Source organism: Myodes glareolus, chromosome X, assembly GCF_982192425.1.
Source record: "Myodes glareolus chromosome X, mMyoGla1.1, whole genome shotgun sequence".
Taxonomy (NCBI): Eukaryota; Metazoa; Chordata; class Mammalia; order Rodentia; family Cricetidae; genus Myodes; species Myodes glareolus.
The window spans coordinates 110,051,973-110,077,694 of NC_142053.1; the positions used below are offsets into that span (position 1 = coordinate 110,051,973).

At 42.2% G+C, this 25,722-nt stretch overlaps 1 protein-coding gene and 1 long non-coding RNA gene across 3 annotated transcripts in view; one reads left to right on the top strand and one right to left on the bottom strand.

Moving 5' to 3' along the window:
* Positions 1–4,764, top strand: part of Tlr7 (toll like receptor 7) — a 29,066-nt gene extending 24,302 nt beyond the window's left edge. For both annotated transcript variants that reach the window (XM_048446239.3, XM_085684295.2), the window contains one exon: positions 888–4,764. In XM_048446239.3, coding sequence (XP_048302196.1) covers positions 888–4,037 — 3,150 coding nt within the window. In that variant the 3' untranslated portion in view covers positions 4,038–4,764. The remainder of the gene's footprint in view (positions 1–887) is intronic.
* A 4,918-nt stretch (positions 4,765–9,682) lies between these two features.
* Positions 9,683–20,804, bottom strand: LOC146889045 (uncharacterized). Its single transcript, XR_015000315.2, has 2 exons — positions 20,597–20,804; positions 9,683–11,694 (listed from the first exon to the last, which is right to left on the bottom strand). It is a non-coding gene; the product is annotated as an uncharacterized LOC146889045 (long non-coding RNA).
* Positions 20,805–25,722: the final 4,918 nt, after the last annotated feature.

Below are 25,722 nucleotides of genomic sequence, written 5' to 3' on the forward strand. Positions count from 1 at the left end.
GTTGTAGCACTCTAGGTAACAACAAATAGACAATGCTGCTTCCGAATCTTAAAACCTGTTTTGGACAGCAAGGAATATGGCTCAGTGGGTAAGTATGGTGGTGTGAATGAGGATGGCCCCATAGGCTTATATTGGCAATTTGGTTCCCAGTCAATGGAACTTTGGGGAGCAATTAGGAGGTATGCCTTTGCTGGAGGAGGTGTGGCCTTGTTGAAAGAGGTGTGTCACTGGCGGTGGGCTTTGAGGTTTCGAAAGTCCATGCCAGTCCCAGTCTGACTGCAGTTTGCATATCACACGTGAACTCGGCTACTGTTCTGGTGTCATGCCTACCTGCCTGCTCCCATGCTTCCTGCCACAATGATCATGGACTAACCCTCTGAAATTATACAAAAGAACCCGACTAAATGCTTCCTTTTATAAGCTGTCTTGATCATGGAGTTTCACTGCAGCAGTAGAACAGTAACTAAGGCAATAAGGCTACTTGCCAACAAGCCTGAGGACCTGAGTTTGATCTGCAGGACCCACAAGGTGGAAGGAGAGACCAGACTCCCACAAGTCCTCTGACCTCCCCAATCCTGCCATGGTATGTGCACACCCACATGTGTATGCACATATTCATACGCACACAAGATAAACATATAAATGTAAAAAATGCTTTAAGATATCGTGTTAGAGAGCTGAGATTCTACAAGCAAAACATCAAATCAATTTATTGAAAACTTTAGTGTTTGATAAGGACAGTCACAGGGCCAGAGGTGCTGTTTACACTATAACAAAAGTTATATTTTTATTTTTACAATTTACCAAAAGAGAGGAAGCAAGTGGGATGTTTGAATTATTTCTCAGTATATTTTATAACAGTAATTTATTCTTTCTTTTATTTTCAGGTATTTCCAATAAGGACACCAAAGAGACAAATCTTGATCTTTTTAAATATGACCTTAGTTTCTAGAGTCCTTGGGTCTCGATGGTTTCCTAAAACTCTACCTTGTGATGTCAGTCAAGATCACTCAATGACCTATGTGGCCGTGGACTGCACAGACAAGCATTTGACAGAAATCCCCGAGGGCATTCCCACTAATACCACCAACCTCACCCTTACCATCAACCACATACCAAGCATTTCTCCAGACTCCTTCCGTAGGCTGACCCATCTGGAAGAGATCGATTTCAGATGCAACTGTGTACCTATTCTACTGGGGTCCAAAGTCAATGTGTGTACCAAGAGGCTGCAGATTAGGCCTAGAAGCTTTAGCGGACTCTCAGACTTAAAAGCCCTGTATCTGGATGGAAACCAACTGCTGGAGATACCTCAGGATCTCCCATTCAGCTTACAGCTTCTGAGCCTCGAGGCCAACAATATCGTCTCCATCACAAAGGAGAATCTAACAGAACTGGCCAACATTGAAGAACTCTACCTAGGTCAAAACTGTTATTATCGCAATCCATGCAACGTTTCTTATTATATCGAAAAAGATGCTTTCCTCGTTATGAAAAATTTAAAAGTTCTCTCGCTGAAGGATAACAATATCACAGCTGTTCCCACCACTTTGCCATCTAATTTAATAAAACTCTATCTTTATAACAACATCATTACAAAGATCCAAGAAGACGATTTTAATAACCTGAACCAACTGCAAATTCTTGACCTAAGTGGGAACTGCCCTCGCTGTTACAATGTCCCATACCTGTGTACACCATGTGAAAATAATTCCCCCTTACAGATCCATGACAATGCTTTCAATTCATTGACAGAATTAAAAGTTTTACGTCTACACAGTAACTCTCTTCAGCATGTGCCTCAAGCATGGTTTAAAAACATGAAAAACCTCCAAGAACTTGATCTCTCCCAAAACTACTTGGCCAAAGAAATTGAGGGGGCCGAATTTTTGAAATCTCTCCCCAACCTTGTCCAGTTGGATCTGTCTTTTAATTATGAGCTGCAGGTCTACCATGCATCTATAACTTTACCACACTCACTCTCATCCCTGAAAAACTTAAAAATTCTGCATATAAAGGGTTATGTCTTTAAAGAGCTGAAAAACTCTAGCCTTTCTGCATTGCACAAGCTTCCCAGTCTTGAAGTTCTTGACCTTGGCACTAACTTCATAAAAATTGCTGACCTCAACATATTCAAACAGTTTGAAAACCTCAAACTCATTGACCTTTCGATGAATAAAATATCCCCTTCTGAAGAGCCAAGGGATGTTGGCTTCTGTCCTAATGCCAGAACTTCTGTAGACCGCCATGGGCCCCAGGTCCTGGAGACCTTGCATTATTTCCGGTATGATGAATATGCACGGAGCTGCAGGTTCAAAACCAAAGAGTTGCCCTCTTACTTACCTTTGAATGAAGACTGCCACACATATGGGCAGACCTTAGACCTAAGTAGAAATAACATATTTTTTATCAAGCCCTCTGATTTCCAGCATCTTTCATTCCTTAAATGCCTCAACTTGTCAGGAAACACCATTGGCCAAACTCTTAATGGCAGTGAATTGCAGCCCTTAAGAGAGCTCCGGTACTTAGACTTCTCCAACAACCGACTTGATTTACTCTACTCCACAGCCTTTGAGGAGCTCCACAAACTGGTAGTTCTGGATTTAAGTAGCAACAGTCACTACTTTCAAGCAGAAGGAATTACTCACATGCTGAACTTCACCAAGAAACTACGGTCTCTGAAGAAACTCATGATGAATGACAACGACATCTCTACCTCTGCCAGCAGAACCATGGAAAGCGACTCTCTTGAAGTTCTGGAATTCAGAGGCAACCATTTGGATATTCTATGGAGAGACGGTGATAACAGATACTGGACCTTCTTCAAGAATCTGTTGAAATTGGAGGAATTGGATATCTCCAGGAATTCACTGAGTTCCTTGCCTCATGGGGTATTTGAGGGTATGCCACCAAATCTAAAGACCCTCTCCTTGGCAGAAAATGGTATCAAACATTTTCCTTGGGAAAAACTCCAGCTACTGAAAAATCTAAAACATTTGGACCTCAGCCATAACCTGCTGACAACTGTCGCTAAGAGGTTAGCCGACTGTTCCAAAAATCTCACGAAACTGATTCTTAAGCAAAATCATATCAAACATTTGACAACTTACTTTCTAGAAGATGCTTTTCAGTTGCGTTATCTAGACCTCAGTTTAAATAAGATTCAAGTCATTCAGAAGACTAGCTTCCCAGAAAATGTCCTCAATAATCTAAATACGTTGCTCTTACATCGCAATCACTTTCTATGCAACTGTGATGCTGTGTGGTTTGTCTGGTGGGTTAATCATACAGATGTTACTATTCCTCACCTGGCCACTGAAGTGACTTGTGCGGGACCAGGAGCACACAAAGGTCAGAGTGTCGTATCCCTGGATCTGTATACATGTGAGTTAGATCTCACGAACCTGATTCTGTTCTCAGTTTCCATTTCTTCAGTCCTCTTTTTGATGGTAGTTATGACAGCAAGTCATCTCTTTTTCTGGGATATGTGGTACATTTACTATTTCTGGAAAGCCAAGATAAAGGGCTACCAGCGCCTGCAATCCATGGAGTCTTGCTATGATGCTTTTATTGTGTATGACACTAAAAATTCAGCTGTGACGGAGTGGGTTTTGCAGGAGCTGGTGGCTAAACTGGAAGATCCAAGAGAGAAACATTTTAATTTGTGTCTAGAGGAAAGGGACTGGCTACCAGGACAGCCAGTTCTAGAAAACCTTTCCCAGAGCATACAGCTCAGCAGAAAGACAGTGTTTGTGATGACCCAGAAATACGCGAAGACAGAGAGTTTTAAGGTAGCCTTTTATCTGTCCCATCAGAGGCTCATAGACGAAAAAGTGGATGTGATTATCTTGATATTCTTGGAGAAGCCTCTGCAGAAGTCTAAGTTTCTTCAGCTCCGGAAGAGACTCTGTGGGAGTTCTGTCCTGGAGTGGCCTTCCAATCCACAGGCTCACCCATACTTTTGGCAGTGTCTGAAAAATGCGCTGACCACAGACAATCACGTAGCTTATAGTCAGGTGTTCAAGGAAACAGTCTAGCTCTTTGCAGAATGTGGTCACATGTGGCAAGAGGCCCGGTTGCCTGAATTTTTCATAAAGGTTTCAATAAAAGAACGTCTGAAAAATTTTCTAACAGCTGCCCTTGCTCAAATCAGTGAGAAGTCATCAATATACGACACAGAAATCGGGAAAAAAGGGCATTGACAGACTCACAACTTTCTTCTTTCTTTGGGCCACCGTCCATATTCAAACATCTTCCCCAGCTCATCTAGAAAATATTTTGGGAAGAAGAGTGCCTAGGAAGAAATGTAAGCTCTGATGTGTCTGCATGCCATTGAAAAGAACCTCACGTTTGTTCTTAAAAAGTACCAGTATTTTCAATCATCCAAAAAAAGTGGTCAAGCTCTGTCTCTCTGACTAAATTGTACCAAAGTTCAATGAAATCAAAGCAGAGAGAACTTCTCAACCAATTGTGTCACTGCCATGCAGCATCCCCTGCAGCACACACCAAATGCAGGTACTGGACACTTGGGAGCTGTTCAGTGCCTCCTACTCGTTTCCCTAGGGTCCATTGATGGGTTCTGCAGGGAAATAGAGGAACTTTTTTGCCATCCATGGACATGGTCAATTTATAACTGGAAAAAAATAAAAAATAATATCCCCTCAGGCAAAATTATATTCTTTGCATTTGATGACAATTATCTTCTGAAATACGTTTTATGTGCATGGCAAATACTGTTTCCAAAATAAAACGTTTTTTAAAATATCTGTGTTAATTAATGTCATTTTGTGAACTAGTGCCAATATTTGTAAGTATCTGCAACCATGGTGCATCAATATTAGCTGGTTTCCATGATAAACACAAAGGGGGGATTAAGAGAATATGTATTTAGAATTATCAGGGATGACAAACTAGATGAATCTCAATTGTATAACTTTATTTCTGTTTTTAATGGAGAAGAAAATGACTCAGAGGCTAAATAAGCTTAGCAGTAGGTAATCATCAGGGGAGTGTGTGTGTGTGTGTGTGTGTGTGTGTACCACAGGACAACTCAGGCGTCCTTCTGAGGAATTATATCCAGTCCCTTTAAGACAGTTTTTTCCTATTGACCTTGAACTCAACAATGAAGCTGGACTGGCTGATCAGCGAACCCCAGGGATCTGCCTGTCTCAGCCTCAGAGCTTAGAGTGTCTGGCACTAAACTTGGTATTTTTACAAAGGTCCTCACACTTGCAAAGCAAGTGCTTTGCTGACTGAGCCGTGCCTCCAGCCTGAAAAAAAATCACTTTTATTTTTGTCTTTCATATACAAAGATAACAGAAGGAACTCAGATATTATTAAGATAAACTTGGTATACATTCACATGGGTTTGAAGTTTGAAATATGACCAACTCGCTATTTGGGAAAAAAAATATGTACAGGTTTCAAAACCTGAAGTGATAGCCTAGTGGAAAGGAATTTTCCTCACCTGTGGAAATCCCAAAAGATTCACGTTAGGAGTATCTGGGAAGAGATAGTACATAAGTTGTGTCCAAAGGAAACTAGTAGGAAGTTTCACAAAATTCCAAACTACCCTCTGGAACAGCAGAAAACAGCAGAGAAGTGATCAAACTTAGACATTTCACAATTTCTCTGAGCTTCATTGTATTTAATAGATGGTGTTCTTCTTCATTGAAAACACAGATAACGTCACAAAAAAATCAGCTCTCAGCTGCTATATATTTTCTTTTACGAACATGTATAAATTCATAAATTTATGCTATCTTTGAGATTTATAAAGTATTAAGCACTCTGAGACAACTTAAGTGTCTTCTGAAAAACAGTAAGAGGAGGAGAAACTAAAAATGCCACGACTCTTAAACCAGTATACTTGCACATGATGTTACGAATAGTGGTGTGATGTGGGATAATACCTCAGAACACACCGACAGATGGTTATTGTTGCTTGCCTTTATTGTCATGATGAGTCACTCTTTTAATGACCTCAGGGTTCTCTGTGGGGGTCGATAGGAGGAGGGTTGTCTACGGAGTGCACAGAACAAAGCTACCACCTTAGACTACCTTGAGAACTTTACTCCCTAGTTCCATATAAAGCTCCCAACAGAGAGTTTCTCTGCTGATCTAATGGCTATATCCCAGGAAGCACTTGAAGATTCTCCGTAAATCTCACTCTACCATCAAGATTTGACTTCTAGTTCCTTGAAACTATGGCCCTGATGAGGGCACATCTTTTGACCTGGGATCAATATTGTACCTTGACCAGATGTCAGTATTTTTATGATCCCATACATGGGCATTGGACAGAGCATATGATATGGCTGAGAAAAGACAAAGTGAACACCTTCAGTCTGTAGCACACTGTTCATGACTCGGGTTTTCTGGGTTCAGCATCCTATAAACTTGCAGTTCTGTCTATTGGAACCTTTTTAGGTCTCCTAAAGGTAGGCACGGAATGTGGAGTACATAAAAGAATGCAGTGATCTGAGAATGTGAGCATCTTGAATCATTCCAAAAGAAGTTACGATGAGGGTAATGAAGGCATACACTTCTTGGAGGTCAAACCTGTTATGTTACCCAATCTTAGACAAGCCTTTTACAACCGGAGACAGGGTTAAGAGTTGTTGAAAGTACTGTCTGCTCTTTCAAAGAACCCTGGTTCAAGTCCCAGCATCCACAAAGTAGCTCACAGCCATCCTTAACTACATACATTTCCAAGGTATCCGATGCTCTCTTTTGGCCACACTGGTGCTGCACAGATGTGGAGCACAGACATACATCCAGACAAAAGACCCATACACATAAAATGAAACAAATCTTTTTCAAAACTTAAAATATAATTACATAATTTTCCCTTTTCCTTTCTTCCCTCTAATTCCTCCTGTGTATCCTTCCTTGCTCCCTCTAGAAGTCATAGCCTTTTTTCTTTAATTCTTATTCTTCTTCTTCTTCTTCTTCTTCTTCTTCTTCTTCTTCTTCTTCTTCTTCTTCTTCTTCTTCTTCTTCTTCTTCTTCTTCTCTCTCTCTCTCTCTCTCTCTCTCTCTCTCTCTCTCTCTCTCTCTCTCACACACACACACACACATTATAGGGGCAGGTCAGTTTAGGTGTCCTCTCCTCTTTTGCTTAGAGTCTTAGCTGGGGTCAGCCTTGTGGATTCCTGGAAATTTTCCTAGTGCCATGTTTCTCACTAGCCCTTTAATGACTCCCTCAGTCAAAATACTTTTTTTCCTTTCTCTCCCTCTCTGTCCTTCTCCCTTCTTGAGCATCCCATTTCCTCATGTTCTCCTCCCCTTCCTTTCTCCTCTCCCCCTCCCCCCATTTTTAAATTTCTCAGGATATCTTGTCTGTTTCCCCTTCCCAGGGGACTCCAATATATCTCTTTTAGGGTTCTCCTTGTTACCTAGCTTCCTGGGACCCACTTAGGAGTGAGCACATACCATGTTTGTCTATCTGGGTCTGGGTTACCTCACTCAGGAATTTTTTTTGTAGATCCACCATTTGCATACAAGTTTCAAGATGTCATTGCTTTAAACTGCTGAGTAGTACTTTATTGTGCAAATGTATCACGTTTTCTTTATCTGTTCTTAGGTTGAGGTGCATCTAGCCTGTTTCCAGGTTCTGCTACTATGAATAATGCTGCTATGAGCACAGTTGAGCAAATGTCCTTGTGGCGTGACTGTGCATCCTTTAGATATATATGCCCATCTTTTAGATGTATCTTTTAGATATATAGATATAGCTATAGATATATAGTATTGCTGGGTCTTCAGGTAGATTGATTCCCAACTTTATGGGAAACCGCCACACTGATTTCCAAAGTGGATGCACAAGTTTTCACTCCCACCAGCAATGAAAGAGTGTTCCCCTAAGTCCACATCCTCTCCAGCATAAGCTATCATTGGTGGTTTTGATCTTGGCCATTTTAAAGGGTGCAAGATAGTATCTCAGAGTTGTTTTGATTTGCATTTTCATGATAGCTAAAGATGTTGAGCAAATCCTTAAATGCCTTTTTGCCATTTGCAATTCTTCTGCTGAGAATTCTGTTTAGATCTGTATCCCATTTTTGATGAAATTATTTGGTAATTTGATGTCTACTTTCTTGAGTTCTTTAGACATTTTGGAGAACAGACCTCTGGTAAATATCAGGTTAGTAAAGATCTTTTCCCGTTCTGTAAGTTGGCGTTTTGTCTTATTGACTGTGTCCTTTGCCTTACAGAATCTTCTCAGTTTCAGGAGGTCCCATTTATTAATTATAAATATGTTCAGGCCTTCTTTAGGTAGCCGTATTGTTGAGGTAGCATGGGTAAAGTTTCCCTGTCATTTCTAGGACACAAAATCTCAGAGCAGATTCCTGGATCCTTTGGCATTTTACAATGTTTCTACCTTCACTTCCAAGATATTCTCTGAGCCTTGGATGCAGGAGTACTGTCAGAGATGTATCAATTATTGCTGGGTACCCCACTGTCACTTGTTCTCTGCATTTTGACCAGCTGTGTTCTTCTGTAATGGTCTCCCATCTATTGCAAAGAGAAGTTTCTTTAATGGGGGGTGAGAACTATATTCATCTGTGGATACCCAGATAAATATTTAGAGTATGGTTAGCAATTGTGGTTTGGTAGTAAATTCTCCTCTAAAATCTATGACCTCACTAGCTGGGGGTAGTTGGCTAGCTTTCTAGTACCAGGCTAGAGTTTCTTCATATTGAATTGGCCTTGGGTCCAAGTAGAGAACAAGGTTACCCCCTTGATGAATGCCACTGTAGCATCATTAGGGTAACTGTGCCGCGCTGGTCAATATTATAGCTCATAGACACCACAACTGAGTAGGATTATTCATTTCTTCTTGGAGTTTTGGGTTGTCAGGCTCTGGGATACACTGCCAGTTGCATCTGATAGAAAGTTGAGCTAAGGAATGTCAAGAATTTCTTTGTTCAAACTGGAGGCCAAATACCCAGCAGTGTGAGAAGGAAGCAACCAAATAATTAATGTGAGAAAAGATAATATGAAACCACTACAGAGGAGGGTGAAGGCAGAAAGAAGAAAAGGTCCCAAACTCTTAATTAGAAGATGTGGTCATGGTGATCCTTGGTGATCAAAGGAGGCCAAGGTTCTAGTGAGATTGAAATTACAACAGGACAGTTTCACACCCTAATTTCTGCCCTGACCTGCATGGCTTTGATGTTAACCTAACTGGGACAACAAAGAATGAAGACATAACAGACATACATACAAAAAAGCTGGGATTTGGTGGGCTACGCATCCTGATGGAGACGCACCAGCAGCAGAGAAACTCAAATCAAAGGAGGAGGAGGTGGGTTAGCTAATCCCAGTAGGGAGTTTCTATAGAATAGGGGGTGATCTCAAGCTGCAGTCATTCGGGAGGAAGAAGCTCTGCTTCATACTCTTTGCACACACCATCCATATCCATCCATACTTCCATTTGGGAAAGACCTTGCTGTTCCTAAGGGTCTGAGGCATTGGAGTTCTTGCACGTGTCAATAACGTACATTCACTTGGGATTTCATCCTCTCTCCCACTAGTAGATTTATTCCTTCCTTCCTTCCTTCCTTCCTTCCTTCCTTCCTTCCTTCCTTCCTTTCTCTCTGTTCTTCTTTTATCTCTCCATTCTTCTTGGTTTCATTTTGATTCTAGAAGCCCATTTTTTTTTAAAAAAAAAAAAAAAAAAAAAAAAAAAAAAAAAAAACCTCTAGGAATTCCTGAGAAAGGAGACGGTAGAAAGAAGAAGGTAGCCAGGGTTGTAGGTAGACTCTTCATTGGCCATTTACCTAAGTGCGACTGTGGGGATAAAACCTGTTTCCCATCCCTACTTTAGTGAGCACAATTATCTCTAATTGGCTTAGTGATATCATGCTCTGTCACATTCAAATACAGAGTCTTTACTCTTTTCTTTCTTTCCTTCTTTGTTGCTGTTTGTTTTTTGAGACATGGTTTCTCTGTGTAGCTCTGGCTATGCTGGAACTAGCTCTCTGTCATCCAGACTTGTCTCAAACTCATAGAAATATGCCTAGCTCTGCCTCCAAAGACATGCACAACCGCACCTGACTCAGATTCTTTCTTCTTATCTCAACTTCCAACCTAATTAGATACAATCAGGTACTCCACCTGGAAGATTACCTGAATTTCAGATAATAGTTCATTTCTAATACATTTTTATGACATTTCAGTAATTGCATTCCTTTGCATGCTCATCCCTGTCCCTTCTTGATAATTTATATTAATTTAAACTTTTGGAAAAAAAAAACCCTAGACTTAAAATGACTGAAGAGGTTTGAGTCACAGTGTTTCAAAATGAAAACTCTCCAGAAATCATCTGATAGAATCAGCAGGGAAAGAGGAAGTCCTAGTGGCTTTGTAGAAGACAGTCCTCAAACCCAGCAGCTGGCAGTGGGAGGCAGGCAGCTGCCTCCACAGAAGGAAAATAACTTTAACTGTCCTTCCAGCTGGACCCAACTCTCAAGGCTAAGACTCCGCAGAGGTGCATAACAAGGCCACTGTCTTGTTTCTGTTGGCCAGACACTGACATGATATCGCTATCAGAGGCAATGCAGTGGAATGAACTTTCCAGGGATTTATGTAGCAACAAACTGTAAGAGTTGACATCTTGTGGCAGGAAAAAAGGTATCGACAACTACATTAGTCCATATTTGTGGCCCATTATTCAGGACGGCCACTCCGGTACAAAGATCACAGAGCTCTGTAACTAATTGGAACTTGGTTGCTCTCCTGTGGTCAGTGAACAATATCTTCGGACAAGGACCAGATGGATACCAACCATACGGGGAACAGGTTCTGTGATGTTTTGAATGAGAATCGCCACCATGGACTCATATATCTCAATGTTTGCGCCCACGCGGTAGAGTCTGTGGGAAGGAGTAGGGGGTATGGTCATGTTGGAGGAGGTGTCACACTGGGGGTGGGTTTTGAGGTTTGAAAACTCCACGCCAGACCTAGTCTCTTGTTCTCTGCTTCCAACTTTCTAGTCAGCTGCTGCCCCGGTGACATGCCATGCACCCAACCACAATGGGCATGAACTAACTCTCTGAACTGCAAGCAAACTCTGGTGAAATATTTTCTTTTCTTCATTCTTGGTCGTTGTGTCTCTTCACAGCAATAAAACACTAACTAAGACAGTTACCCAGTGATACTAATTACGTAAAGCTCGTATGTCTTATTCTTAGGCCTGCATTTCCCACAGTGTAATTTCCTTTAGATTGAGGCATCATGGCTGTGATTCCTGGGTAACATAACCCACAAGGGACTGTTTTAACACATTGTTATTCTTGCCTGTTGACAGATCACAGCAGAATCTTCGAGAAGAGCAACATTCCAGGTTACGCTAACTAATGAATGAGGAGAATGCATTTTGTTTGGGCCAGAGGTTTGGACCGTTGGGTTTTGTTTCAGTTTTTCTGAGCTAAGGTATTGCTGTGTAGCCCAGGCCAGCCTCAAGTTTGAAGTAATTCTTCATCCTCAGCCTCCTACATTCTGGGATTATAGGTGTGTGTCAACATGCCTGCTTCTTGGAAAATGGGTTTCAAATACTCTCTATTTTTGTTCCTGTTCATGAGGGTTGGACCATAAAATGGATTGGCAGGCAAAGAGAAAGTGGTTAGGATCTTTGGAAGAAGGCTACAAGATGAAGTCGCTGACACCCCGACGCTGTTCTTCAACGGTGGCCTGGGAAAGAAAGAAAGAAGTTACGTTTATTAAGCAGCAAATGCAAACTAGGTGCTTCATTTATTCCATTAAATCACAGTATCAGGCTGTGAGATTGGAGTTAATGGTTTCGACTTGAAGGTAGCAGGTGAACTGAGGACTGACAACTGTCCGGGGAGGTGAAGGTGACTGCTGAAGGTTATCAAGGAAGCCCCCGAACCCACCCAAAACAGAATTATTTCAATCCAGCATGGCTGCTCGGTTATGCCCATTTCATCTGGGACTAGATCTTCCCAAAAAGCTTGGAAACAAACAAGGTGCATTCCAGGCCAGGCCAGACCAGGAATTCTGGTCACTGGGGCCCAGGAATGTGCACTTCAGCAACTAAGACAAACATTTGTGAGGAAGCAGCTGGCCCACAGAGAAACTTGGGAAGCACATCTTCCTCAGGAGCCCCAGTAGTTGTTCATAAGTGGCTCTCATTTGCAAATAAAGCTTGAGAGGTCGAGGTGCACGGAATTTCCTTCTCTTCTGTGTATGACCCTTGATTCCCCCACTCCCAGTGACTAGAGCTGTACTTAAACACAGAGAGCTCCCCACTAGGCACTATTTGAGGATGGGGGAATATTTTCTATAGAGGTGGCAGATCTGCTCAGAGCTAAGATATGAAAAAAAAATTGAACAAGAGCATTGGGACAACTTTGAACTAATAGAATCTCAGCCCTGGGAGGGCTGGTCAGTGAAACTGCTACTTAAATTGTGTGTGAAGGGGCTGGAAGGGCGAGATAGGTTCATTATAATTCTCCTAATATCTTCCTGGATACCTAGGCGCCAACTGCAGTTTCATATGTATGACAGAGAGTGCCATCTAGTGGAGTTAGTGGAGTATGAGATCCCTCCTGAGTGCTGATGTCCTGTTTCTGAGCTCCTTAGCTGAGTCTCCAAAGTGGAAAGAAACATATAAAAACAAATAGAAGATGGGGGAGTTGGAGCAGCCTAGCTGCAGGAAGTCTGCCTGCTGGATGGCTAGAGAAGCTAAGGCAGGTGTGGGAGGGGCCCGATGTTTTTCGCTGGTATGGAGGGCCTAAAGAGTATGGTGTCTGACTGGGTGGGTGGTCACTCATCTCTTGGTCCTCTCTGTGAATTTGTAGCCTGTGTTTTAGAGTTCCTCTGAGGTTTCAGGGGGCAGGGGGTAGGAGGACTTGGAGGCAGAGTGGGACTTGGAGCTTACAGGGTCCATCGTTCCATCTGATCAATGGGATGGGGGGTATTGGAGCAGCCTACCTGCGGGAAACTTGCCTGCTGGCTTGCTGGAGAAGCCTCTGAATGTGGGTGACAGTTGTATGTCTAGGGCAGACTGCAATGGCACCAGGATTTATCCCTACTGTTTGTACTGTCTATTTGGAAACCCATTTTCTGTGGATGGATACCTTGCTCAGCCTAGATAGAGTAAATATTCCTAACATCTCTCTTCATCCACTTTGTATCTCGCATCTTTCTGACCTAACCAGTATCCTTCCTCTCCCACAGATAGTTATCCACAGTCTACAAATGGTGCATTTCAAACTCGCTGTGATTTCAAAGTTTGAGAATTAGCCATTCATTCCCCTTGCTTGACTGTCAGTTCATAAAAAATAATGCTGAATAGGTTGATAACTTTCCAGAAAGGTAATCGAGTCAAAGATGATGCTATGCACACTTGCTAACACACACACACACACACACACACACAAACACACACACACACACACATGCACAATGTACTTCTGCATATATATCTGCTCATGTATGCTAATATGTATATGCCTACTGTTCAGGTATTATAAATACTGATAAGGTCAACCCACCTTGTACATAGTTGTGGGACAAAATGAAATAGCCTATTAAAATATTCACTACAGGGTTTGATTATCTACCAAATGCTTTGCTAATTATTAATGATTAATTTTATCCTTTTGCTTTGTGTTTATGATCAAATTAGTCACCTCAAAAGGTAAATTCCATATTCTTCATAAGGTGAATTTTTAAAGTTTGTTTTCTTTTAGAAAACTGTACCTGGGAAGATTTTTACTAATAATTTGTACTGTATACAAAATGCTATACAGTATATTGATACACTATATAAACTCTAAATTTATATTTTTTAGATTTTGTTTTTGTTTTATGTGTCTGGGTGTTTTGCTTGTATGTATATAGAGGACATCAGATTCCCTGAAACTAGAGCTACAGTCTCAAAACCCAGGTCCTTTGCAAGAGCAGAAATTATTATTTTTAATTGTTGAGCCATTTCTCCAGTCCCTAAATTCTAAATTTAAAAGACAACAATCACTTAGCTCTTCCATTTGATATATATTGTTTTCTGCTGTTGTTGTTTTATTTTTAAGACACAGTCTCACTGTATAGCCCTGACTAGCCAGGAAATATGTAGACCAGGCTGTCCTTGAACTCACATATCTGCTTTCCTTTGCCTCCCAAGTACTGGGTTTAAATGTGTGTGCCACGACGCTTGGCTCAATACATATGTTATTTTCCTTTGCTTTGCTTTTGGTTTTTAGATTTTTAAGACATGGTTTCTTCGCATAGCCCTGGCTGTCCTGGAATTCACTCTGTAGACCAGATTGGCCTCAAATTCAGACATCTGTCTGCCTCTGCCTCCAGAGTACTAGAACTAAAGGCATGCCCACCGCCCAGTTCTCAAAATATATTCTTAAGCATGGTTTGGTCAGTCTTGCTTTTAGTTCTGCCAGATACCCAAAGATTATCTCTGCAAACTTTTTTTCTTAAACATTTTTTTTTCGTTTTTTGTAACCTTCCATCTACCATAAAAACCAACCACTTCCTGCTGAAAGCTTATCTAAGGAAAGCCCCTTTTTCTTGATCCAAGGTCCCAGATTTCTCTAGTTCTCCTCATTCCTGTGACAAAAATAAGGGGGCGGGGAGAGGAAGAGGAAGAGGAGTGGAAGGAGGAAGAGGAGAAGGAAGATACAAAAGTGTGAAGTAGTGCCAAGTGTTGGTTTGCAAAAACACGCTGAAGATTCCTTACTCTTAAGAATGAAAAATGAAATATTAAGCAAGAAGCATATACTAAAAGAAAGGAGAAATGACTGTCTTATTCTTCTTTTGCTCTCCCATCTCCTAATAGTTTCTCTGATTCTGGATATAAGTAGTCTTCTTCATTGTCATATGTGTGCTTATGTTCTTCCAGATGTAGCCTTTTCTCTTAGCTTCATCTACAATGCAATGTTGAGGGGCATCATGTCAAGGTTTGCATGCACAAAAATATGAAGTTAGCTATTACTAAAAAGATACGTTCTCCCTATTGAATTTTCCTGGTCCAAGACAAGACAAAAAGGAGGCCTGACTTCTTAATCGGTTTGAAGAGAAAATAAGAGGAAGGACTTGTAAGAAATTAAATATGAGTCCTTTCTATCAAATACTACAAAACTTGTCTTTAGGACAATGTATTTATCTTCCTCCCCTTGTAAGACTATAATGCAAATTTTTAATCCCCACCCCGCCCCCACTGCACCAGTAAAACTTTTGTTTACCCAAAGGCAGCCTGCTGCATTCCAGGATTCCTAGATTCCTGAAGCAGTGACCCTTTTCCCCACCAGGGAGTGGTGACCCCATTTCCCCTCCCTCCTACATTTTCTGTGCATCAATTCTCCCCAGACTTTCCTATCCAATAGGACTGTGAGGTCAGACGTCAGTCAATGAGGAAAAGCCAAGTCTCTCCCCACCACGCCCCACTCCCGCCAGAGTTAAAGTAAAACCAAGTGTTCCTGCTCACAGCCCACAAATCCCAATTCCAGAGAACTTAGACAGCAAAGAGGACCCTAAGAGACACATACATGGATCTAATCTACATGGGTAGTAGAAAAAGACAAGATCTCCTGAGTAAACTGGGAGCATGGGGACCTTGAGAGGGGGTTGAATAGCAGGGGAGAGGCAGGGAGGGGAACAGAGAAAAGTATAGAGCTCAATAAAAATCAATTTTAAAAAAAGTGAAGTTTTGCCTTGACCAGAAAAAAAGAATTAATATTCTTCAAATTTGAAAGACCACTTGGAAATGTCATCTTGCGAATCTCCAATCTGTCCACTCAATTGAGATGACCCACTCAGTCATGCATGGAAGAGGACAAACACAAGCCTTTCATGCAGAGTGAAGACTTCAGATCCTGGTTCTTATTTAGGGCAGCAGAAGCAAAAACAGGGCACTCTCCTTCTGGGAAGGCTGCCCCAGGAGACTTGAAGCCAGGGGACTGTAGAGGAAACATTGAGAGGACCATTTCCCTATTGTCCCCCACCGAACATGACACTCCACCTCTTATGGGAAGCATAATAAGGAGGAGGGGACAATCAGGGAGAAATACCGATCCTTCCTCATGGGCATTGGTGTTGAAAGAAAGAGAAAAGTCCCTCTGAACTATTCTTCTGGTTCAATAATACATTTACAACCAAGTTGTTGCCTTGGGATAAGACATTGTTGCGCATTCCATAATATCTAGCAGTATCCCTCACTCCCCAAATTTTGACAACTCAGACAATAGCAAACGTCACCTCGGGAATACACCAAAACTTCTGACGTCTGCCAACAACTGGATAGGCGCAGGGTAGGGAAGAAGAGGAGGAAATGAAAAAAGCTGAGCTCTGAATTGTTCTCATCTTCCATGGTTTGTGGACGAGCCGAGAAAGGAGGCTAAAGAGAAGGGACTTGAGGCTGGAGGAATCCCAGGAGAACAGACGCTAAGAGAGTAAGGGATCCATACAGGCAGTCGGAGATGTGAGCTGCAGCATGCTCATTTCATCTAGAGAAATGGAAGTCACTGGTGACCCAAAATAAGGTCTCTTCATAGAAAGAGAAATTAAAGTCCAGTTGGAGAATGAGTAGGAGGTGTGGAAACTGAGACTGGGTGTTAGTTAGTTCCTTGGGATTTAATATAGTCCTCAGAGAACGGCATTAGAATTTAGAAACAGATTCCCAAACCTAAAGTCACAATCTGCCTCAAGTTTCACACAAGCCTGAAGTTCCCAGGTGATTCCGAAACACATTAGATGTTGGAAAACTCAACTAATGGGCAATTTTGAAAATCTGTTTAGTTTACGGGAGGAAAGAAGCTGCCCTTATCCAGTGGGTTTGCTACACGTGAGTGCCTTAAATGTGCCACTCTCTGCAGATTTAAAAGGCTCACATACGGCTGAACATGTTGGCTCTGTAAAAAGGAAAATGTGTGATTTACAAACTCAGACATCAGAACTCTGATTGCATTTCTATTTTTGAGATGCTGGCTAGATGTATTTTTTATAATTTTATTAAAGTCTCAAAAATACTCATTAGTTGATACTTTTATTACGACAATAAATGCCTACAAAAAATGCAATTATGACCACCACAGTGGCGTCTCCTCTTGGTGAGTGCAAATTCAATAAACACAACCAGAAGATAAAAGAATAGAGAAAGGGGAATCATTCCTTGATACTGGCATCATTCCTTGATAAAGGAAGCACCAGGATTTTATTCAGGGAGCATATAATATTCATATAAGAAAGTACACGGGGGCCATCATCTTCCTGGGCATGCTCAGTTTAAGATGTGCATTGCTAAGCATGCTCAGTTCAAGGTCATAGTTGAAGAAGGAATGAAGGTAGGTGTATTACTGGGTGTGCTTGGTTTAAGATATGAAAAATACATAGAAGAGAAAATGGGAAGTACACTTAAAAGCATTGACACAGGAGACCACTTCCTAAATATAACCCCAGTAGTACACACACTGAGAGAAACAATTAATGAATGGGACCCCCTGAAACTGAAAAACTTCTGTAAAGCAAAGGACATGGTCAACAAGACAAAACGACAGCCTACTGAATGAAAAAAAAAAATCTTCACTAACTCCACATCAGACAGAGGTCTGATCTCCAAAATATACAAAGAACTCAAGAAATTGGTCATCAGAAGAATAAATAACCCAATAAAAAATGGGGTGCAGACCTAAACAAAGAACTCTCAACAGAGGAATCTAAAATGACTGAAAGACACTTAAGGAAATGCTCGACATCCTTAGTCATCAGAGAAATGTCAATCAAAACAAATCTGAGATTCCACCTTACACCTGTAAGAATGGCCAAGATCAAAAACACTGATGACAACTTATGCTGGAGAGGTTGTGGGGTAAAGGGAACACTTCTGCATTGCTGGTGGGAATGCAAGTTGGTAGAGTCCCTTTGGATGTCAGCATGGCAATTTCTCAGAAAATTAGGAAACAACTTTCCTCAAGACCCAGCAATACCAGTTTTGGGTATATACCCAAAGGATGCTCAATCTTACCACAAGAACATGTGGTCAACAATGTTCATAGCAGCTTTGTTTGTCATAGCCAGAACCTGGAAACAACCTAAATGCCCCTCAACCGAAGAATGGATAAGGAAAATGTGGTACATTTACACAACGGAGTACTACACAGCAGAAAAAAATAATGACATTTTAAAATTTGCAGGCATATGGATGGATCTAGAAAGCATCATATTGAGTGAGGTAACTCAGGCCCAGAAGGACAAATATCATATGACTCACTCATAAGTGGTTTTTAGACATAAAGCAAAAAAAAAAAACCATCCTACAAACCATAATCCCAGAGAACAATGGTAACCCTAAGAGAGACATACATGGATCTAATCTACATGGACAGTAGGAAAAGACAAGATCTCCTGAGTAAGTTGGGAGCATGGGGACCATGGGAGAGGATAGAAGGGGGGTGAGAGAAAGGGAGGAGAGTGAAGAAAAATGTAGAGCTCAATAAAATTTAAAAAAGATATTAAAAAAGATATGGAGAAATAAAACCATAGAGTACACATTCAAAAGGTTAAAAGATGGATGACAGGAACACTTTTGGGCATGATTAGCCGCATTATAAAGACGGTAGACAGAAATACCACTGGGCATGTTCACCATCCTTTCCCCCTCCCAAGAAAAGATCTTTGGAGAAAGCAAATAGACACACACACACACACACACCCTGAAAGTACAATAATATATGAGTTTGCCCATATAAGGGTTCCTCCCTTACCTAGCCACTAGCAACTGTTTGGCATTCATGAAAGTAGAATACTGAGCCTGACATAGTGCCACAAAGCCTTCTAATTCTAGCACTTGGCAAACAAAGGCTAGAGGATCACAAGTTCCATACCAAGCAAGATCCTGTTTCATAGAGGGGAGGGGAGAAGAGGAGGAGGGTGGTCATTCAGCTTACTGTGCATTCTACATGTGCATTTTATTTGAAGCGTATGGGTGTTTTGCTTGTATGTATGTATGTGCACCATCACTCCAGTTTCTGGTACATCCAGTTTGAATTCATCATTTCATCTTCTGTTCCACACAACAGTGGGAAGGCAACTGACCTGTGTTGTTCTCCATTTGTGGTTTTCAATCTTTTTTAAACCCAGGTAAGCACACAAGTGGCAGAGAACTTTGTCCCACCAGTAACAAAGGTTACAGCCACAAGGAGTTTTAGGATGTAGATAAAGCTGTAACATTCGAGCAAGGGGTATTTCTTTATTGTGAGAGTCCCAGTAATCCTCAGACATAATCCTCCCATTTTTTGTTTTTGCAGTAATTCTTTTTTTTTCGAGAGAGAGAGAGAGCCTTTCTCTGTTTAGCCCTGGCTGTCCTGGAACTCACTCTATAGACCATTCTGGCCTCCAACGCACAGAGATCCATCTGCCTCTGTCTCCCGAGTGCTGGGTTAAAGGCATGCATCACTACCACCCGGTTTACAGTCATTCTTAAATTTGTCTGCACCTTGAACTTACCTGGGCAGCTAAAAAAAGAAACAAAGCATGTCTGCATCCCGTGCACTATGCGAGCTCTCATTTAGTTGGTTCAAACTACTCTGCTTTGGACTTCAAAGTGTGAGGTGGACTCACTCCTATCAAAGAGGAGAAAGAAGCGCCACTTTCCGATTCTATCAATCTTTTTGCAGAAGGGTTCCAATGTAAACAGCCATCAGAATCCCGGGAGGCCTGGGGACAGATAACACTCACTGGGAAAGCCCTGGTTTTGACCCTCCAAGCTAGAATAAAATCATCACCTGTTAAAATTCAGGTTTCTGTTTGCGGTGGAAGAAAACTGGAGGTGGAACCCAGGTATTTGCACCTCTAACAAACTGGGGCTAGAGCAATGATTCTCAACCTGTGGGTGGCGACCCATGGAGGATTGAATGATCTTTCACAGGGGTCACCTAAAACCATCGGAAAATGCAGATTTACTTACATTATGATTCGTAGCAGTAGCAAAATTACACTTATGAAGTAGCAATGAAAACAGTTTTATGGTTGGGGGTCACCACAGCGTGAGGAACTGTACTAAAGGGTCACAGCACTGGAAGGGCTGAGAGCCACTGGCCAGAGGATGCATTTAGCACCACGGTTTACTTTATCCAGTGGTTCTCAGAATTCCCTGGTGGAAAAATCCTCCCTGGGCACATTCCTAGGTCCTGCTGTCATGTCCATGCACTAGTAGCTCTGAATGTGACTTCGATTGTCTATATTTTAAATAATATTTTTAAAAAAAGCCCTCCCAGATGATCTTGATACAAGCAACCAGAGAAGACACCTAGCGGCAGCTGGTTAAGAGAGTCCAAATATTGGGTGGGGAGCGCCATCTCGTGGCAGAATGATTGTTTGTGTTTTCTCAGTTGGCAGGGTTTCCCAGTCGTTTCTGACCAGGGTACATTGCAGCACTTCCGGAATTATAAACTTGAAAAGAATTATTAACTTGGAAAGGAGAACTAGACTGAAAGAGGAAATAAATCATGTCGATAGAAGGGCAACGGGGGTCCTGGAACGTGTGAGGCCTTAAACAAAGGAAAAGCTTGAAGACAATGAAAACTGAGACAAACGTCCCCTTCACAGGTCGCCGTCATCATACCATGTCCACACCATGTCCGGGGTCTCAAACCTGCTCTTGCACTTTCCAGACTCTCTCAGTCTGTTTGAAATCATTCGCCGGCCCCACGATCTTCCCACGCTTCTTCAGCTTCTGGTACTGGCCCTTCCAGCCAGGCAGTCTTTCCCAGAGTACACAAGCACTTCCTCAAATACCTCCCGGCACCCCCACCCTACAGCAAAATGTCTCCTGTCACCATCTTCCCCAGCGTCTGACAGAAACCAGAGGTCTCCACCCTCTCCAACCCCCCCTCCCACTTCCGTCCCATCCGGTCAATCTGACTTCCTTCCCAACCCTGAGAAGAGGCAGTCGCGTTCATACCATGCGGGTCATTCTGATCCCCTCACTTGGAAAGTGACTCTCTGCCTTTGCTTCATCTGTTGAGGAATCGGTCTTTTCCAGTGTTGCCTTCCCCTCTTCAGAGGAAGATCCTTGTTTCCCAATTAACTTCCTTCTAACGTGGTATGCGAGTTCAAAAAATGGAGATGACACACTGACGTTGGTCAAGAAGCGATGTGTGAAATAAAATGCTACACCCATATCAATGTATCATTCTTAATTAATTATTTTTTAAAATCAGATTATTATCCCAGTACTCAAGAGGTTGAGGCAGGAGGATTATGAGCCTGAAGCCAACCTAGGCTCTAGACAGAGATCTTGTTTCAAAACAAAATAAACCCCCCAAAACTCCCAACTAAATTAATTCCATTTAAAAATATAGAAAACAAATTTTTTACCCAAAACAGAATTGTTAAAAATACAAAAATGTTAAAAAAAATAGCACATTTTAAAACACTTCTTTATTTTTGCTGTGTGTGGGGAGGCAGCCAGTTCTCTACTTCTGTAGTGTGCATTCCAGGGATCTAACTCAAGTTGTTAAGCTTGGTGGCAAGTACCTTTACCTACTGAGCCACATCTCTGACCCCTGTGATCCATTTTCCCAAAAGAATTTTGGAAATTATATGATATGAGCAGTTATATGATAATATACACATAGGAAAAACTCTGAAGAACAAACATCTATTCTATGATCCCAGCACTCAGGAAGTCGAGGAATGAGGGTTGAAAATTTAAGGCAGGTCAGGACTATAAAGTGAGTTTGAAGCCAGCCTGACCTGCAAAGAGCCCTTATCTCAAAATAAAATAAAGTATATACACACACACACACACACACACACACACAAACACACACACCTGTAACTGCTCATATTTGTGTGTATGTAAGTGGATGCCAGGGGTCAGCCTCAGATTTTATTTCTCAGAACCAACCACTTTGTAATTGGAGACAGGGTCTCTTTGGCCTTGAGCTCACTGATTAAGTTAGGGTAGTTGGCCAGCAAGTCCCAGGGATCCAGTATATTACAGGTGCATACTACCATGCCCAGTTATTTAAATGGGTCCCATGGGTCAATCTCAGGGCTTTGTGCTTAAACTTAGTTTTTTGAGCCATCATCTCCCCAGCCCTCCAAAATGTTTTACAATATTCTCCAGAATGTCAGGTGGAACCACAAAAGTAAATCTAGAGCAGGCAGTGAGAAGTCCAAGAGAGCTTTCAGTTCAAGTCCCAGCTTAGCAGCTAAGCATAGGTAAATTACTGATTCTCATCATGCCTGCTTTCTAGTTCTGAAAATGAACTAGTTCTAATAACAAGACAAGAAGCTGTGAAAGGGAAGAGTCACAGGTGGGTGGGTGCCTGGCACAATGGATGCCATTAATCTCTACCTGGGATAAATAAGTGATCTACAGGCACTTGGTGATAGAATTCAGAGAGTCCATATTCACTAGAAAAAGACAGTAACATGGACAGCACTGTGACAGACTATGTCCTAAATGCTCATGGCCTGAGACACTCATGGGATCACAGAATGTGAGTCTCTGTGATTTACAAAGTTAGGGTCAAGTGGAAGCCTCCAGCATAAGGAATAAAGATAAGGCCAAGACTTACAGAGTTATCAAGGAGCATGGGTAGCCACAAGAACTGTGATTCTGGAGTACTGTGAAGAACAGTTGGGAAGACATTAGCTCTCCATGGCAGAGAAAGTTGACCGCCAGCTCACAAGTCCATTCATTTGGCAGTGCGTGAGTTGCAACAGTAGTAATCTGGGCAGCACCTTAGAAGGTACCATGTAGTTTGGTGGTGACTGGAAAGAGCTACCACATCTGCCGTCTGATGTGGGATGTCCTATTGTATATGTGTTGCTTTGATTGGATAATGAATAAAGCTGCTTCAGTCAATAGCTTAGGTGTATTCCTACATAGCTCTTAAATCTTAAATTAACCCATTTCTATTAATCTGTGTATTGTGACTTACCTGAAAGTTTCCAGTGGCATCTTTCTCCTTCAGTAGCTACATGGTATCTCCTTGACTCTGCCTACTCCCTCTTTATATTTGTTTGGATTTTTTTTGCCTGACTTTTCTCTGCTAAGCCATTGGCTGAAACAGCTTTATTCATTATCCAATAAAAGCAACACATATACAGAAGGACATCCCACATCGTCCGTCATGTTATGCTCTTGTTTAACCTACAACCCGACTTGATTCTACCTTCATACTGTCAAGACTGCTCTCTTGACTGTCATGGCTGAAATTCTCTTTGACAATTAGATGACGACTACAGTTTCTTGTACTTCTTGGCATTATTGTGTTATTATATGATGGTTAAAAACACAAACTCAGGAGTCAGGGTAACCCAGCTTTTCTTTATAAGTTTCTTCCTGTAAGAAAGGGAAATAGCCCTAGCTATCCATAACAGCTTCTCCTTTTTAATTTCTCTTTTCTTCCCTCTCTATTCTAGAAGCATCTACTGAGCCAGCAGGGCTGAGGACAGTGGGTTAAATGGACAGCACTTGCTTTCATGGAAAAATCGGAGTGATTTTCACAGTTTGATCAGTGAGCGCTGAAAGTTTGAAGAGAGGAAGTAGAGGATGACTAGACCTTTGCGACTCTAAAACAGGAGGCTTTATTAAGCCAGGAGTAAGGTGGCACCAAACAAGTTGTGGCATCATGGGGCAGTTGCAAAACACAGCCACATCACAGTGCTCAGTCCTGGTGTGTCTTCTTCCCTGGGTTACTCTGGCTAGCTGCTTTAACAGCTCTGCTCCAATAACTTTGATTCATCAATAAATTTTCAGGGCTGGAACTGTAGCTCAGTAGGTAGAACACTTGCTTATCATACATAAAAGTGTTGGGGTTGATCTCCAGCACCGCATAAGTCAGGAGTGGTGGTCCCTGCCTATATCCCTGTACTTGGGAGGAGAAAACAAGAGAATCAGAAGGTCAAGAGGACATCCTTAGCCACACAGTGAATTTGAAGCTATATGAGTCTACCTGAGACAGTGGATTTTTAAAAGTGCATTTTGAGGGGTTGAGGATTTAGCTCAGTCGTAGAGCACCTGCCTAGTAAGAGCCAGGCCCTCATTTTTGGACAGGATAAATGGTTCAGTGGTAAAGAGCACTTGTTGTGCCCTAGATTTAGTTTCCAGAACCCACATAGTATTTCAAAGCTATCCACAACTCCAGTTCCAGGGGATCTGACCTCCGAGGGCACCAGACACACATGGACCCAGATGTGGCCCTAAGAAGCAGCCCTGGCCCAGACGACACCAGGACCCCAGTGGCAGCACAACCCTCAGATACCAACATGGCCTCTGGATGTGGCCTAGGCCCTGGGCATCCATGTGACTTTTGGTGGCACCCTAAACCATGGATCTTACAGACTCCAACCATGATAGGGCCACAGACCAAGACATGGTCTCAGGCAGCAGTCCAGACTCAGATGTCACCATGGCCACAGATGGCATTGTAAGCCATTCAGATATGCATGGGCCCAGGGAAGTGTGGCCCTAATACACCAACATGGCCCAAGGTGGCAGCCCAGACTCTTGGCATTGGCATTGCTCTCAATGTTATCAGTAGCCATGGATATCAACACAGACTTTGGCTATGATAGACCCATAGACCCAGACATGGCTCTCAGCAGTAGCCCTGGCCCAGAAGACACCATGGCCCCTGTGGCAGTATGGCCCTCAGACACCAACATGGCCACAGGATGCAGCCTAGACTCTAGGCATCTGTGTGGCCTTTGGTGGCACCACTGGCCACAGACATCACTGTGTTAGGACCATGGACCAAGAAATGGCCCCTCGATGAAGCCCAAGCTCAGATGTTACCATTGCCCTGGGTGTCAGCACAGGCCATTCTAATAATCATGGCCCCAACAGAAGAATGCCCCTTGGCCCACACCCCAAGAATCCCTGTGGCCTTGGTGGCAACCTGGATCATGGACATCAACATAGATCCTGGCTGTTGCAGACCCAGATATGGTTGTGGCAGCCACCCAGGCCCAGACATCACCCTGGTCCCGGGTGGCAAACAGGCCACTCACGTCAACCCAGCCCTCAGTCCTCCCTTCTTCATAACTGCCTCTTACAACAGCACATGAACCATTCGGCCTTTCTATCACTCAGAATTCACCACCATATACTTGTTCACCATATTGACACCAACCACCTGGTGACTTGTGGTGTTGGACTGGCCTGTGGATGCTTCGGGCAGGCCAGACTGTGAGAACCCAGGCTGCCCTGCAGGTGTCTTCTGCCTGCCTGACATATAGGCACCAGGTGGGCTTGTCCATCTATTTTGTTGTTACTTTTTAAAGATTTATTTTAGTTTTAATTACTTGTTTGTGTGGAGGGTATGGAAAAGTGAATGTGGGTTCCTTTGGAGGTTAGAGATATCACATGCCCTGGAGTTAAAGTTATAGGCAGCTGTGAGTCACTTAATGCAGGTGGTAGATACTGAACTTAGGTCTTCAGGAAAACAATAGGAAATCTCAACCACTGAGTCATATCTCAGGCCTCATTTATTTTTTTCTTAAGAAGTAAATACTTGTGTGATTTTAGAATAATTTTAGACTTTCAGAAATGTTGCTACTAGTTTTTCTTACTGTTAGTATTTTATATTACTATGAGAAATTAGTCACAATTAATGAACTGATATTGAAATATTTTCATTGATTTCATCACAGTTTATTCAGATTGTAGTATGCTATAGATATGAATACCTTGCATTGATATGGATCTTGGTCTATTGATACAGAGTTTTGGTC